Source organism: Eubalaena glacialis, chromosome 19 (genome assembly GCF_028564815.1).
Source record: "Eubalaena glacialis isolate mEubGla1 chromosome 19, mEubGla1.1.hap2.+ XY, whole genome shotgun sequence".
Classification (NCBI taxonomy): domain Eukaryota; kingdom Metazoa; phylum Chordata; class Mammalia; order Artiodactyla; family Balaenidae; genus Eubalaena; species Eubalaena glacialis.
Window position 1 is genome coordinate 52728261 of NC_083734.1, and position 13898 is coordinate 52742158.

At 44.6% G+C, this 13898-nt stretch overlaps 2 protein-coding genes across 4 annotated transcripts in view; both read right to left on the minus strand.

Annotated features, from left to right (window-relative positions):
- Positions 1 to 8148, minus strand: part of ENDOV (endonuclease V) — a 32254-nt gene extending 24106 nt beyond the window's left edge. Inside the window, 2 exon segments of the mRNA XM_061175166.1 lie at positions 7553 to 7724; positions 8042 to 8148. Of these exon segments, the coding sequence (XP_061031149.1) occupies positions 7553 to 7724; positions 8042 to 8097 (228 nt within the window). The 5' untranslated portion in view covers positions 8098 to 8148.
- A 3223-nt stretch (positions 8149 to 11371) lies between these two features.
- RNF213 (ring finger protein 213) overlaps positions 11372 to 13898 on the minus strand; it is a 116393-nt gene continuing 113866 nt past the window's right edge. For all 3 annotated transcript variants that reach the window (XM_061176251.1, XM_061176252.1, XM_061176250.1), the window contains one exon: positions 11372 to 13327. In XM_061176251.1, coding sequence (XP_061032234.1) covers positions 13174 to 13327 — 154 coding nt within the window. In that variant the 3' untranslated portion in view covers positions 11372 to 13173. The remainder of the gene's footprint in view (positions 13328 to 13898) is intronic.

Sequence of the window (13898 nt, forward strand, 5' to 3'; positions counted from 1 at the left end):
TGCAGAGTCTTAGCCACTGGAACACCAGGGAAGTCCCTAAGTACAACTTAGAGTGAACAGAGAACTACAAGAACTCAGAAGGCAATGATCAAACCTTGTGAGCTGATGAAATGCTGCCCCCAACTAGTTGTGCAGCAGAGGTAAGTTAACTAAACGGCAGACAGAGAGCACAATCTGGCAGAAATAAAAACAGAAACACAAAAAAACCTGACAAGACAGAAAACCCAGCATATGCATGACTGAAGAAGAGAAACAAAACTACGGAGCTGAAATAATAAATATAACTAATATTTAAAACCACAATCTAAGAAACGTTCCAAAAATAAAAGAAGATCTGACTCCACATATTGAAAGACCCAAGTGGGAACTTGGGGAAACTGACATGGAAGTCAACTCAAGATGTATCTTAGTGAAGAGTCACCAGAAGGCAGACAGCAGAAGCAAGAAGAACTACAATCCTACAGACTGTGGAATGATAAACTGCATTCATAGAAAGATAGACAAAATGAAAAGGCAGAGGACTATGTACCAGATGAAGGAACAATATAAAACCCCAGAAAAACAACTAAATGAAGTGGAGATAGGCAACCTTGCAGAAAAAGAATTCATAATAACGATAATGAAGATGATCCAGGACCTCGGAAAAAGAATGGAGGCAAAGATGGAAAAGATGCAAGAAATGTTTAACAAAGACCTAGAAGAATTAAAGAACAAACACCTAGAAGAATGAAAGAACAAACAAACAGAGATGAACAATACAATAACTGAAATGAAATATACACTAGAAGGAATCCATAGTAGAATAACTGAGGCAGAAGAACGGATAAGTGACCTGGAAGACAGAATGGTGGAATTCACTGCCATAGAACAGAATAAAGAAAAAAGAATGCAAAGAAATGAAGACAGCCTGAGAAACCTCTGGGAAAACATTAAACACACCAACATTCACATTATAGGGGTCCCAGAAAGAGAAGAGAGAAAGGACCCGAGAAAATATTTGAAGAGATTATAGTTGAAAACTTCCCTAACTTGGGAAAGGAAATAGCCACCCAAGTCCAGGAAGTGCAGAGAGTCCCAGGCAGGATAAACCCAAAGAGAAACACACTGAGACACATAGTCATCAAACTGACAAAAAATAAAGACAAAGAAAAATTATTGAAAGCAACAAGGGAAAAATGACAAATAACATACAAGGGAACTCCCATAAGGTTAACAGCTGGTTTCTCAGCAGAAACTCTACAAGCCAGAAGGGAGTGGCAAGATATATTTAAAGTGATGAAAAGGAAGAAGCTACAACTAATATTACTCTACCCGGCAAGGATTTCATTCAGATTTGACAGAAAAATCAAAAGCTTTACAGACAAGCAAAAGCTAAGAGAATTCAGCACCACCAAACCAGCTCTACAACAAATGCTAAAGGAACTTCTCTAAGTGGGAAACAAAAGAGAAGAAAAGGACCTACAAAAACAAACCCAAAACAATTAAGAAAATGGTAACAGGAACATACTTATTGATAATTACCTTAAATGTGACTGGATTAAATGCTCCAACCAAAAGGCACAGGCTCACTGAATGGATACAAAAACAAGACCCATATATATGCTGTCTACAAGAGACCCACTTCAGACCTAGGGACACACACAGACTGATAGTGAGGGGATGGAAAAAGATAGTCCATGCAAATGGAAATCAAAAGAAAGTTGGAGTAGCAATACTCATATCAGATAAAATAGACTTTAAAATAAAGAATGTTACAAGAGACAAGGAAGGACACTATATAATGATCAAAGGATCAATCCAAGAAGAAAACATAACAATTATAAATATATATGCACCCAACATAGGAGCACCACAATACATAAGGCAAATGCTAACAGCTAAAAAAGAGGAAATCGACAATAACACAATAATAGTGGGGGACTTTAACACCTCACTTACAGCAATGGACAGATCATCCAGACAGAAAATTAATAAGGAAACACACGCTTTAAATGACACAATAGACCAGATAGATTTAATTGATATTTATAGGACATTCCATCTGAAAACAGATTACACTTTCTTCTCAAGTACACACGGGACATTCTCCAGGATAGATCATATCTTGGGTCACAAATCAAGCCTCAGTAAATTTAAGAAAATTGAAATCATATCAAGCATCTTTTCCAACCACAACGCTTTGAGATTAGAAATCAATTACAGGGAAAGAAACGTAAAAAACACAAACACATGGAGGCTAAACAATACGTTACTAAATAAACAAGAGATCACTGAAGAAATCAAAGAGGAAATCAAAAAAATACCTAGAGATAAATGACAATGAAAACACAATTCAAAACCTATGGGATGCAGCAAAGGCAGTTCTAAGAGGGAAGTTTATAGCAATACAATCCTACTTCAAGAAACAAGAAAAATCTCAATAAACAATCTAACCTTACACCTAAAGGAACTAGAGAAAGAAGAACAAACAAAACCCCAAGTTAGTAGAAAGAAAGAAAGAAAGAAAGATCAGAGCAGAAATAAATGAAATAGAAAGAAAACAATACCAAAGATCAATAAAACTAAAAGCTGGTTTTTGAGAAGATAAACAAAATTGATAAACCTTTAGCCAGACTCATCAAGAAAAAGAGGGAAAGGACTCAAATCAATAAAATTAGAAATGAAAAAGGAGAAGTTACAATGGACACCACAGAAATACAAAGCATCGTAAGAGACTACTACAAGCAACTCTACGCCAATAAAATGGACAACCTGGAAGAAATGGACAAATTCTTGGAAAGGTATAACCTTCCAAGACTGAACCAGGAAGAAACAGAAAATATGAACAGACCAATCACAAGTAATGAAATTGAAACTGTGATTAAAAATATCCCAACAAACAAAAGTCCAGGACCAGATGGCTTCACAGGTGAATTCTACCAAACATTTAGAGAAGAGCTAACACCCATCCTTCTCAAACTCTTCCAAAAAACTGCAGAGGAAGGAACACTCCCAAATTCATTCTACGAGGCCACCATCACCCTGATACCAAAACCAGACAAAGATACTACAAAAAAAAGAAAATTACAGACCAATATCACTGATGAATATAGATGCAAAAATCCTCAACAAAATACTAGGAAACAGAATCCAACAACACATTAAAAGGATCATTCACCATGATCAAGTGGGATTTATCCCAGGGATGCAAGGATTCTTCAATTTATGCAAATCAATCAATGTGATACACCATACTAACAAACTGAAGAATTGAAAACCGTATGACTGGACTTCCCTGGTGGCGCAGTGGATAAAGAATCTGCCTGCCAATGCAGGGGACACGGGTTCGATCCCTGGTCCGGGAAGATCCCACATGCCACGGAGCAACTAAGCCCATGTGCCACAACTACTGAGCCCGCATGCTGCAACTAAGGAGCCCACATGCTGCAACTAAGGAGCCCATGTGCTGCAACTAAGGAGCCCACCTGCCACAACTATGAGCCGGTGCAACCAAATAAATAAATAAATATTAAAACACCACCACCACCACCATATGATCATCTCAATAGGTGCAGAAAAAGCTTCTGACAAAATTCAACACCCATTTATGATAAAAACTCTCCAGAAGGTGGGCACAGAGGAAACCTACCTCAACATAATAAAGGCATATACGAGAAACCCACAGCAAACATCATTCTCAATGGTGAAAAACAAAGCATTTCCTCTAAGATCAGGAACAAGACAAGGATGTCCACTCTCACCACTATTACTCAACATAGTTTTGGAAGTCCTAGCCACGGCAATCAGAGAAGAAAAAGAAATAAAAGGGATACAAATTGGAAAAGAAGAAGTAAAACTGTCACTGTTTGCAGACGACATGATACTATACATAGATAAATCTAAAGATGCCACCAGAAAACTACTAGAGATAATCAATGAATTTGGTAAAGCTGCAAGATACAAAATTAATGCACAGTAATCTCTTGCATTCCTATACACTAACAACAAAATATCAGAAAGAGAAATTAAGGAAAATTAAGAAATTAAGGGGAGGTGGGGCCGGTGGTGGTGGTGGGATGAATTGGGAGATTGGGATTGACATATATACACTAATATGTACAAAATAGATAACAAATAAGAACCTGCTGTATAAAAAATAAATAAAATTTTAAAAAAATGTATCTTAGTGGGAAAAAAATAAAGTAAACAGCAATATACTGGACCCCCCCTCAAAAAAAATCTCCACAGTAATCATAATCTACTATCAACAGCAACTATAACATAACACATGTCAACGTTTTACAGATCAGAGCAAAATACAAAACCAGCTTTAAGAGACATATGGGGACAACTGGGGAAATGTGTTATGGAATGGGATTCAGGTGGTGATGGAATAATGTATGTATATTTTAAGGTGTGATAATGACGCTGCCATTATGTAGGAAAATATCATTCTAGGACAGGTTTGCTGAGCTGTCACAAGCTCTAGGAGGCACTCTTGAATCTCAGTGCGCACACACACAAAAGACCACAAAATCAGTTGAATCTCAAGCAGAGGGTATACGGGTGTTCAATGTATTATTCTTTCAACTTTTCAGTATGTGCACACATTTTCAAGTTAAAAATCTGGGAGAAGGGATGAAATGAGAGAGTAGCATTGACATATATACATTACCAAATGTAAAATAGATAGCTAGTGGGAAGCAGCAGCATCGTACAAGGAGATCAGCTTGGTGGTTGTGACCACCTAGAGCGGTGGGACAGGGAGGGTGGGAGGGAGGGAAACGCAAGAGGGAGGGGATATGGGGATATGTGCATACATATAGCAGATTCACTTTGTTATACAGCAGAAACTAACACAACATTATAAAGCACTTATACTCCAATAAAGATGTTAAAAAAAAAATTCTGGGAGAAGGAAAGATCAGTTGTATAGTTAGCGTGTGGGCATGATCTGGTCAGTAATCTCTGTGAAGATACGCAAGTTTCAACCTAAGCTGGCGTTGTGCATTAGGCCCACCAACGGTTGAACCAAAAGGCTGAACTGCACTTGAGGTACTCGATTCAGTTCTGGGTGCTGGATGTACAAATGGGCCCTGCTCACTGAGGGCAGGCTGGAGGGCAAGCAGCAAGTGAAGGAGCTGGAAATCACCTCCGTGAGACTCAGGAGAACACAGGACCGTCTTCAAATAGGAGGGTAGGAAAGGTTTGTCCTGTGCTCTGCACCTTAAGGCAGAAGTCACAAACAACTAAGTTTCAGCTCCATGTGGAAAAGAACATACGAACCAGGCTTCCAACTATGGAACGGGCTCTGGTGTGAGGCCACGATTTGTCAGGGATGGTGAGGAAAGGATTCCTGGCTGTGCTAAAGGGAGACCAGTGATTCACAGCCTGGCTTTGCTTTGGAATCACAGGAAGGATTGTTTAAAAAGGTAAATATCAGTAAAGGGAGTGGGGCCCTGGAATCTTTTTTTTTTAACAACTTTATTGAGATATAATTTACTACCATAAAATTACCTGAAGAGTATAATTCAACGCTTTCTGGTATTTACAGAGTTGTGCAACCATTACCATAATCCAATTTTAGAACATTTTCACCACCCCTAGGTAATTCTTATACCCATTAGCAGTCACCCTCCATCCCACTCCCTAGCCCTTGGCAACCACAAATCTACTTTGTGTCTCTATGGATTTGCCTATGGAATCCATATTTCTAAATGCACTTCCAGGCGACTCTCATTGCATAGATCCATGGTTGGGCATTTGGGAGTCACTGGACCAGACTATTCCAAGATCATTCCCTAGTCTAAGCTTCCATAGCACAGGATGACAAGTGCTGACTACATCCAAGTAGCAAGCACTTTGCTCAGTGCTGGGGCTCCAAAAGAAATACAGTATAACCCTGTCCTTCAGAACCTACAGATAGTGGGAAAACCAGGATATACCAATAACTTTTCTTTGAGGTAAGGGGAACTATTCAAAACTATTATTGCAATGAGGGGAGGAAGACTACTGCAAAAGGAGAGTGCTCTGTTAACAGGCTGTAAGATCTGCGAGTACCTCCTAAACTGATAACTTTAATACAGTGTGTGAAGTACTGTAATAGCACATGCATAAGAAACAGGCCTAGGACAGAGACGAGGGGGTGGTTAATTCTGCAGGTACAGAAAGGTATAGAGCAATAGGAACAAGTGAACTGGGTCTTGAGAAGCGAGAAGTCATCCTCAGAATTAACAGTGGCTTAGCATTTAATTTTTGAGGGCTTACCACACGCCCATTATGCTAACTGCTTTCCATGCATGATCTCAATTATTCCTCACCATACTCTGAGTCAGGTATCAATATATTTCTGCTGAATTTTGACTAAAGGATCTTCCAAGTAAAGCACAAAGACGCTGAGGCAGGAAGGTGGTAGCTTTGGGAGCAGGCAGAGGAGCAGGGAGGGGGAAATGCTGAAGCTGCAGAGCAGAGGTTTCCTCGTCAAGCTCTTCTTTAGCCAAGGCTTCCTGAGCTGTTGACTCCAAAGGAATCGTGGGCACGCTGTTCATTCATTCACGTATCTATTCGATCGTCTTCTATGTGTCAGGCATTGAACTAGGTGCAGAGGCTACAACCGGTGGGCAAGACAGCATGGTTCCTACCATTGTGGAGTTTACATTCTGGTAGGAGAGACACACAGGCCAATTCCATCCCAGTGTGATAAAGAGGAATGAGAGGGTGCTGAGAGCAACTCCTGGTCTTGCAGGACGAAGGGGGGCTTACTGGAGGACCTAAGAGATGAGGAGGAGTTAGCCAGGAAGAACATTCCAGGAGAGGAAACATCACTGCTAAGGTCAGGCAGGCAGATACAGCAAGGCGTGTTTGAGGAAGCCAAAGGCCTCCGGAGTGGGGAGTGGGTGAGGAGCGGGTGGTAGCCAGAGGTGAGCCTACAGGGAGTTACGTTAAGCAGGGGTCAGATCACGAAGGGCCTTTATGCCTTGTCCGTGAGTGTTACTTTTATTTACCATGAGATCACAGGATAGGCACTTAAGTGTCTTAAGTGGACTAGGTGGTGACCTGCTCACATTTGGTTTTTGGAAAAATTGCTCTGATGGCAGCATGGAGAAGGGACCCAGGAAAGATTCTGCCTGTCACCTACAGGAGAGGTGACGGTGGCACAGCCAGGGAAGGGACAGCAGCGATGCAGACAAGTGGATAGATAAGACTCCAGTGATTTTAGGGGGGAGAAAAAATGGAGTTCGTGTGTGACCTGCTGTGAGGGGTCTGGGAAGACAGAGATTTCCAGCTTGGGCAACTTGGGGGTGTGTTGTTGTGGGTCCCTGACATGGGGAGCCCAAGATAACGGCCAAACTTGGAGATCATGAGTTTATTTGGACGTAAGTCACAGAATGACTTCAGATTTTGTCCCCTACCCTCTTTTTTTCAAAGGCTTCCCAATTCATTAATGAACTCCCACGAAAGGAGAAGCGGGGTTCTACCCTAACACTGTTCCCTGTCCAGAGCCCCACCTCTCTCACTAATGCACCCCGGGGCCCAGCGGAGCGGTCCCTGGCCAGCGTCCCCCCGGGGTTACCTCGAGCTCAGGGTAGCTGAGCACCACCAGGGAGGCGCAGGCGCTGACACTGTCGCCCTTCACAAAGGACACATCCACGCCCCCGACCCTCTGCAGACCCGAAAAAGCGGGGTCCCGCTGCCACGCCTCCGTGTCCCGGTCCACGACAAGTGTCTTCAACAGGGCTTGCTCCCTGAGGGCAGAAACAGGTCCAGCGGGCAGCCCAACCCAGATCCCCCCACCCCGCGGTCCGGCTGCGGCCGCCCACACGCGGAGCGTCCAGGCCCGGGGGTCGGGGCTCTACCCGGGGACCCTCCCGGTCTCACCCCCTCCATTCCCTGGGACCCAGACGCGTCGCCGGAAGCTACAGCTCCCGAACGCCCTTTCGCCCGCACGCCGGAAACGGTCGCAGGCCCCCGCGGCCCCAAGCCGGGGATTACGAGGTCGGAGGTCCGCGGGGAACCTCGTCGCTCCAGTCCCCGGATCTTACGCGTCCTCTGGCCCCATTACCGTTTCCAGAGAGACAGTGTTTCCTCCGGCGGCCTCCCAACCACCTTTCGGGCCATGGCGCGGCCCTGAGCGCCCCTTCCGGTGGCGTCACTTCCGGAGCGCCGCGCGCAGGCGCCGGACCGCGTCGTTGCCATGGCGGCGCTCGGAGGGGGTCCGGGGCGTCGCCGCCTCGTGGCCGGAGGCCCTGCTGGGGACCAGCGGCTCGGGAGTAGCGGCCGCCGACCATCAGAGTCAGCTTTTCCCCGCAGCCGTGGGGGAAGGAAAGTTGTCCCCGTCCAGGGCCCCTGACAGGATCTGAAAGTTACACTGACAAACAGATCTGCAGGAGAAAAGCACGTGTACACATTTTACTGAATTTCTACACGTACATGGGACCTTTCACCGGAGAGTGGAGACCTGAAGAAGTGACCAGAGCGGGAAGCTTTATACCTTTTGGATAAAGAAACAATGAATTTGTGAAGAATTGTTAAGGCAGAGGGGTTTGGGCTGTGGGTAGTTAATGGTGAAACCGGATGGAGGTTTGCTCACCCTCTTGGCCTTAAACGCCCTGTCTCTGGTGATGACAATGTCTCTCTCCCTCCTGGTACAGGGAGGGGACCTTTCACGTGGGAGATTTGGAGTGAAAAATGGGAGAAGCAGGAGTGATCTTGCTGCTAGTGTGTCCTGAACGCCATCACCAAGCATCTGCCGCTTACATGGCACCTTGACCTCCGTTTCAGTGACTCTTTTTGAGGACAGGACACAGTCCTTAGTGGGGCCAGACTCGTAAATTTGACCCGGTGGATCTTGGTGAGCAGAAAGACTTACTACGGACAACCTGTGGAACATTGACTGACCCCTGCTCTTCAACTGAATGAAGAGTAATTCCATTCTCTTTGTGCCAGGTGTTGTGTGAGATGCTGGGGTTACAGCTTCCTCATGGTGGAACTGCAATTGTGTTAAGTGCTGGAGTGAAAATAATATGGGAGCATTTCAAGGTCTGAGGTAGCAAAGAGGTTGGTGTATTTGATGTACTGAAAGGCAGCCAGCTAGGCTGAAGTGTAGCGATTTAACCTGTGGTTTATATTCTACTAGGGGAATTAAGAGAAGTATATGGATAAGTAATCTAGTCTGAATATAGAACTCAAGAGGAAAATACAGGATTGGAGTCTGAGGTTCAGGAAAAGCTTCATATGGCATTTGACCACTGGCGGCAAATGGGAGAGCCAAGATTTACTCTGAGGTCCATCTGGGCTGTACTGTGTGTCAGCCTTGTTGTGTTACAGAGCAGTCAGGACACAGAGGCATTTCGATTTAGTAATCAGGAGTCATTCACTCCACAGGAGTCACTCCATCTCCGCAGGAGGCAGTTACTGGGTGCTGAGGAAGGAGCAGTGCTCTGGGTTGAGGTTCTGATGTGCTTCAGGGTACAGGCGTGGTGATGGGGAAGGAATGCTGGGGAATGTGGAACACTCCAAGTGGGCCTAGGTGTGAAGGAAGGGGAGCACGGTTGAAGGCAGGCCTTTATAGGATGTGCAGTCGCAGGGGTGGCTTCCATGTGCTCCAGCTGGGCCCTTTCCCCTCCAGTTTCTCTGTGCTCTTGCCCCAGATGGCTTCCCGAAATAATCCCAGCTCCTCAGAAGGAAGCACAGTCCTGCTGTCCCCAGAATACACTTCAGTCTGATGAGGTTTGAATCTTGTCAGCATTTGCTTTCTTGGGAGAAGGCACTTTCCTGGTGTTTTTGCAGTTGGAAATGAGATTCATAATGTTTGAGCACGGGATTAATTAGTGAAGAGAGGGATTAGAAAGAGCAGGAAGCAATAAAAATGCTAATCATGGTCGGATGGATTGTTATTCAGCTCAAGGCCTCAGGCTTTCTTCTACCTTCTCATCTAGTGTCTCTCTAGGCCCAGCTGATACAGCGACCTTACACTTGGCGCGAACATATGAAGTCAGAGATATAGCAGTGCCCTTGCGTGGGGCTGGACATGGGTAGCTTTACCTACTGAGCAAAGCCCTTTCTTCACAGTGATTGTTTATCACTAGAAGTTTGTTTCCGGGTTGGAATTGCCTGAACCTAGGAGTGACTGAAATAGCTCATGACTTGTCTCAGTTAACACGTGACGAAATCCTACAGCCACTGATGAAAGGTAAATAATTTACACACATAGTAAGGTCTTAGAAAGAAGGAGACAGTGATCAGTTGTGAAGATTTTCAGATTAAGTCATCACCAACCTAGTGAATGTTTCTTCCTGGGCTGAAAGCAGACAGAACTGTGGAGCAGGAAAAATCCAGAATATGAATGGAAATGAGAATGAGTAGGCAGGGCTAGAGGGGAAGGTCAGGGTCAGTGAGGAGCTACTGAGGAAGGGAGAGTAGGTGGACTTGACACAGACGCCGTGGGGAAGAAGACACGGGGCGGGGGCCACGTCTCCTTCGTGAACCAGCACCTCTTCTCCTTGCTGCGGTTCCAGACCATGGGGTTCTCTCCTGGAGGAACCTCTTCATTTTAGAAGAGGAAAATGCAGTTTTCCCCTAAAGCAGTGTTTTGCCACTGGAACGAAAGTGGGCTGCTGGAAGTTTACTGTTTCTCTCTCAAGTGTCTATTTCCTTTTCCTGAGGTGCTGTTTGCCCATCCCACAGCCCAGCCCCCTGACAGAGTCAGCTGTTACTCATCATTGGCTGGAGCTCTGCTATCCTCCAGGAAAGTCCTGTTAGGCAGGGAGTGGGAGGGCAGCCCTCTAGGATTAAGCTTTAGCCCCTGAGCCTGGCGACCGGGGAGCAGCGTGAAACTCCACCTCAGCTCTCCTGTCATTTTGTCCACAGGAAAAGTTTACCCTGTCACATTCTAAACCAGAGTGTATGTTTTCTGTCAAGAACCTTCCACTTTGGGACTTCCCTGGTGGTGCAGTGGTTAAGAATCCGCCTGCCAACGCAGGGGACACGGGTTCGATCCCTGGTCTGGGAAGATCCCACATGCCGCGGAGCAACTAAGCCCGTGCGCCACAACTACTGAGCCTGCGCTCTGGAGCCTGTGAGCCACAGCTACTGAGCCCACATGCCACAGCTACTGAAGCCCATGCGCCTAGAGCCCAGGCTCCGCAACAAGAGAAGCCATCGCAATGAGAAGCCTGCGCACCGCAACAAAGAGTAGCCCCTGCTCGCCACAACTAGAGAAAGCCCACGCACAGCAACGAAGACCCAACGCAGCCAAAAATAAATAAATTAAAAAAAAAAAAAAAGAACCTTCCACTGTATGGACACCCCTGCACGGACATCTCCACGAACACATGAAACCATTCCCCAAAGCCTCTTCCCCAGAGAGGATTCTTTAGCAGCAAAACTCAAGTTTATTAAAACAGCTATGACAAGTATAACAAAGTTTACATCAGCCTGTGCTAGGCCAGTGTATTTCTGTACAAACAACAAGATAATGCTAGATAATGACAGTTAACACTTTGAAAGCATAGCATACAAAACAACATATCTTCATCAAAAAAAAAAAAAACCTTCATAAAAGTGGGAAAAAAAATTCTCCCCCCCACCCACCAAAGGAGGTCTTCACAGGCTGGCCAGCTCCATCCCAACTCTGAGGTATCAAAGGAGTTCCAAGTGCAAACTGAAGGGATGAACAAGCAACTCCCCCACTCTCACGTTCATTAAACGCACAATCCAGCTGATATTGTGGCAGAGTGCCTTTGCATGGAATGATTCAACAATCATAGGTTACTACATGCAAGTGGATATTGTATCAAATCCTGGATTCCTGTGCTCCCCTTTATCAAACATGGTGAAAAGAAACCAAAATAATGGAAATGGAGCACGGATTCTTCTACGGCTCCCTCCAGTGGTGCTGAAGGGCCCATGGTGTCCTTGGCGAGCATTTTCTATTTTTGTAGCTCTCCCCATTCCATGGGCCCAATTTCAAGTTGGTGAGTCATCATCTCATTCAGAATATGTATGAAAAGACATTTACCTCTGACTTGTAAACAACTGTCATCCCAGGGCTAACAGGTGCTGAGCTACCTAGGAATAGGAATTAGTCCAGAGAGGTCAGAAGCATCAAGTAGATTTTGCAAAAAGGCACAACACAGTGAGAAAAGCAGCACAAGATCAGGGTGTGTTGACTATTCTTTATTTCCTTTTTCAGAAATGTGACTGGTTTTATATTCTCTCTGAGTGTTATTATGCCTTGGCTGAGACCCAAAGAAAGGACCAGATAGTCATACACTTGGGGAAATCAAGACCACACTAAGAGTTCATGTTTATTTGGCAGAATGATAGAGAGGCAAAAGCTTCCCCAAGAAATGCCAGAACCATGCCTTTGATCCAAATTTACACTGATAAACTTTCATTTAGAATTTACTAGAATACTAGAACTGGAAGGAAATCAAACTAAGACACCGAAAGTGGCCTCGACTCTTGGCCCAGCGCTCTTCACAATGAAAGCTTGTGGGCTCTGACCCTTGAAATTTGGCAGTGACTCATTTGCGGGCTTGGGTGAGGGCTGGCTAGTTTGGCCTCACGGCACTCACAGAATGCCCTGACTTGTATTTGTGAGAAGACAAAAAAGAGTCTGGCACTTTTTCATATCTTCTTGGAAACCTAGAAATATTTGTACAATTCTCTGAATTTAAAGGAATGGAAGAAAGAAGAAAGCCAGATTCTCGTTTGTGAGTGCAGAATAAACTAGAAAAGAAGACAAATTAATAACCCCATTTTCCCTCCCTGTCACTATGTAGTGGTCTGAGGAAGAAGGGCCTGGTGGGCTGGGTACGTGCATGGTAAGAAGCTAGGACATCTGAGGCACAGATTCCTATATGTGAAGCTGAGAAGCTATTTTTTGGTCTCTCCTGGAATGCAGAGGATGGTGGTTTATTCTAGTTTCATATAATCTTCAATTCTCACCTCCTAATGAACAGTATTCAGAATATGAGAAGATAGTTTCAGAATATACACATGTTCCTGAAACAGCTTGGCTCTCAAAAAGTCGTCAGCCGGACAGCACATCTTGGTCTCAAATTTAGTACTGTGCCAATAGCTTTCCTTCTAAGCACTCACAAAGGCGATAGCCCACAAAGGAACCCATCCCACCAGTAAGGAGGCAAGAGCCTTCTCTGCCCAAGTCTCTTGCAGAGATAGAAAATGATTCTATCTCGTTTGTCGATTCCGTTTCAGTTCAGCAGCCATTTTCCACACAGAGACACAACTGGAAAGCAGTATCTCTTCTGGGAACTGAGATTCCATTTCGGGAAGAATTTCACTCTCTTTAGTCTCCATGTAACTCACCAGCGTGTCTCTCAGGCTGAAAAACCAAGGAACAAGAGACAGCGTTAAACAGTCATGTGACATAAGGAGACCATCACTGGTCACTTTTTCAGGTCGTCAGAGAACCAAAGTGCTCATGAAGGCCAGAAATAACGAGTCAACCAACTGCTGAGTTACTGACCTGGCACTAGAATCCTGGGTTCAAGGTTCTAGTACATCCCTGCTGCTCCCCACACTGCAGTGCACATACCCTATGGGATGGAGCTCCCCTTGATAGGGGCCCCGTCAGATGGTTCTAAGCACTCTAGTAATACATCTGCTTTACAAAAAAAGCCTCGCCATTCAAAAAAGGCTTATATTCCAGTTGATGATTTGTATTAACAAAGATCGTAAATTCTCTAGAAAAGGGATCTTCTTTCCCTACACTAAAAGTCCAGGATAGTAAAGACTTCTTGAATAAGTTCAAAGAATACAAATGTAAATAGGCATATGCCATATACATAATGGAGGAAAATAGCAATTACGAAGTGTGTCGGTGAGGAAAACTGGAGTTTGACTATCTATTTAGAAAAACAGTAAAGCTAAATCCCTACCTCAGGCCATACATA